This window comes from Apium graveolens, chromosome 10 (assembly GCF_009905375.1).
Source record: "Apium graveolens cultivar Ventura chromosome 10, ASM990537v1, whole genome shotgun sequence".
Taxonomy (NCBI): domain Eukaryota; kingdom Viridiplantae; phylum Streptophyta; class Magnoliopsida; order Apiales; family Apiaceae; genus Apium; species Apium graveolens.
Window position 1 is genome coordinate 126,709,941 of NC_133656.1, and position 1,860 is coordinate 126,711,800.

The 1,860-nt window shown below is 38.9% G+C and overlaps 1 protein-coding gene across 1 annotated transcript; it reads right to left on the reverse strand.

Moving 5' to 3' along the window:
- Positions 1-638: 638 nt before the first annotated feature.
- LOC141690953 (uncharacterized) lies at positions 639-1,226 on the reverse strand. The gene has a single exon (XM_074495705.1). The coding sequence runs from the start codon at positions 1,224-1,226 to the stop codon at positions 639-641; it is 588 nt and encodes a 195-aa protein (XP_074351806.1).
- Positions 1,227-1,860: the final 634 nt, after the last annotated feature.

Below are 1,860 nucleotides of genomic sequence, written 5' to 3' on the forward strand. Positions count from 1 at the left end.
AAAATTATTCTTTTTCCTGGACAATCAATTGTAGCTTTATGTCGCTCCAGCCAATCCATCCCTAGTATGATATCAAAGTCCCTCATCTGAATAGGTAAGAGATCTACAAGTAGTTCTCTATCATCTACTTTAACTACACAATCAAGATACTGAGAATTCACAAGTATAGTTACACCCATAGGAGTACCAACAGAAAAATCCGATATAAGTGCAGTGGATGCAATGTCTAAGTGTTTAGCATAAGATGTAGAGACAAATGAATGTGTAGCTCCAGTATCAAATAAGACTATAGCATTTCCATTACCAACATAAAGTGATCCTGAAATCGTACCTGGAGTACTTGCAGCATCTTTTACAGTGATGGAAAACACATGACCGGAAGTCTTCTGGTTGCTTTTTTCTCCCTGATCCTTACGATCCCAAGGCTTCTTTGGTAGGATCTGACAGTCTCGAATAGTGTGACCCTTCTTTCCATAATTGAAGCATGCTCTAGTAGCCCAATAGAAAGTGCTTCCTCCATGCATCTTTCCACAATGCTCACACTTAGATGCTTCCTTATTTCCAGTTTGGTTGAAAGACCTCTTTTGCTCATTTCCTTGATTTCCATTTTTTTGCTGAAAATTTCGAGTATTATACCTCTAATCATTTGGTTTGAATCCACCTAAAGACCCACCATTTTTCTGAAATCCATGCCGACGATCGGAAAATTCCTCTTCCCTTTCTCTTTTCTGATTTTGCATGTCTCGTTTCTTGAGAAAGTCAGCCTGATGAAGCTCTTGATCTCTGGCACTGTCAACCAAGGTGTCCATGGATGTGTAGTGGTTAGAGATGATATGGTTGCTGATGGAATTCTTCAATGCCCACTTAAATTTTATGGTTTTTTCCGCTTCTGACCCAGCCACAGATCTCGCATAACCAGCTAACCTCTGAAATATGACTTGAAAGTCTGCCACTGACTCATCATCCCTTTGAGTAATACTCTGATACTCCCTTACATATTCCCCATGTATGCTGGCTGGAAAGTACCTCTGGTCAAACTGAGTTTTGAATACCTGCCAAGTAAGAGTATTTTCATAGCCGGGTGCATGCGAGGCCACCGCAGACTTCCACCAAGTATTAGCATCCCCCTCAAGACGATAAGTAGAAAATCGAGCCTTTTCCACCTCTGAACACTCTAGGACCCTGAAAATTTTCTCCATGTGATCTATCCAAGCTTCAACATCCATTGGAGTCTTGGCCTCCTTAAATCAATTGGGTATTTGCTTCATAAAATGATCAAACATAGTTTGACCATCTCGTTCTTGCCCGTTAACAGTGGGATTCTGTCCATGTTGAACTTCCCACAACATCTCTATAAAAGTACTCCTATTCATAACAATCTGCTGATTATCATTCCCCTCAGTATTTCGACTACTGCTACCTCTTGCCATCCTGCACAAAATTTTATGAGTGCACAAACACATATATCACAAAATCATATCCAAAATCTTAAATCTACCCGTATGGAGTCAACCCAAAACTCACAGGTCAAAGCCTAAAGGATAGTCTATAGAAACTATAACCTAAGCTCTGATACCAACGTTGTAATACCCCACTTAAACAAGTAGAGGCTACATAAGCTAAGTCTTATTTATTAATGGAAGTAAAAACAAGCTAAACATAATTTATTAAACTAACAAAAGTTGAAAAGATCCAAAATAAAATTCTCTAACAAAATCCAAAATAATATGGAAATAAAACATGTCCTTGACTTTATTTTCAACTAGATAAACAAGCTAAAATCTGGGCAGCACTCATCACACTCCCGTTTTTACCCCAGACTACCTGTGAAAAGAAATAAATACGAGTGAGCCAAATGCC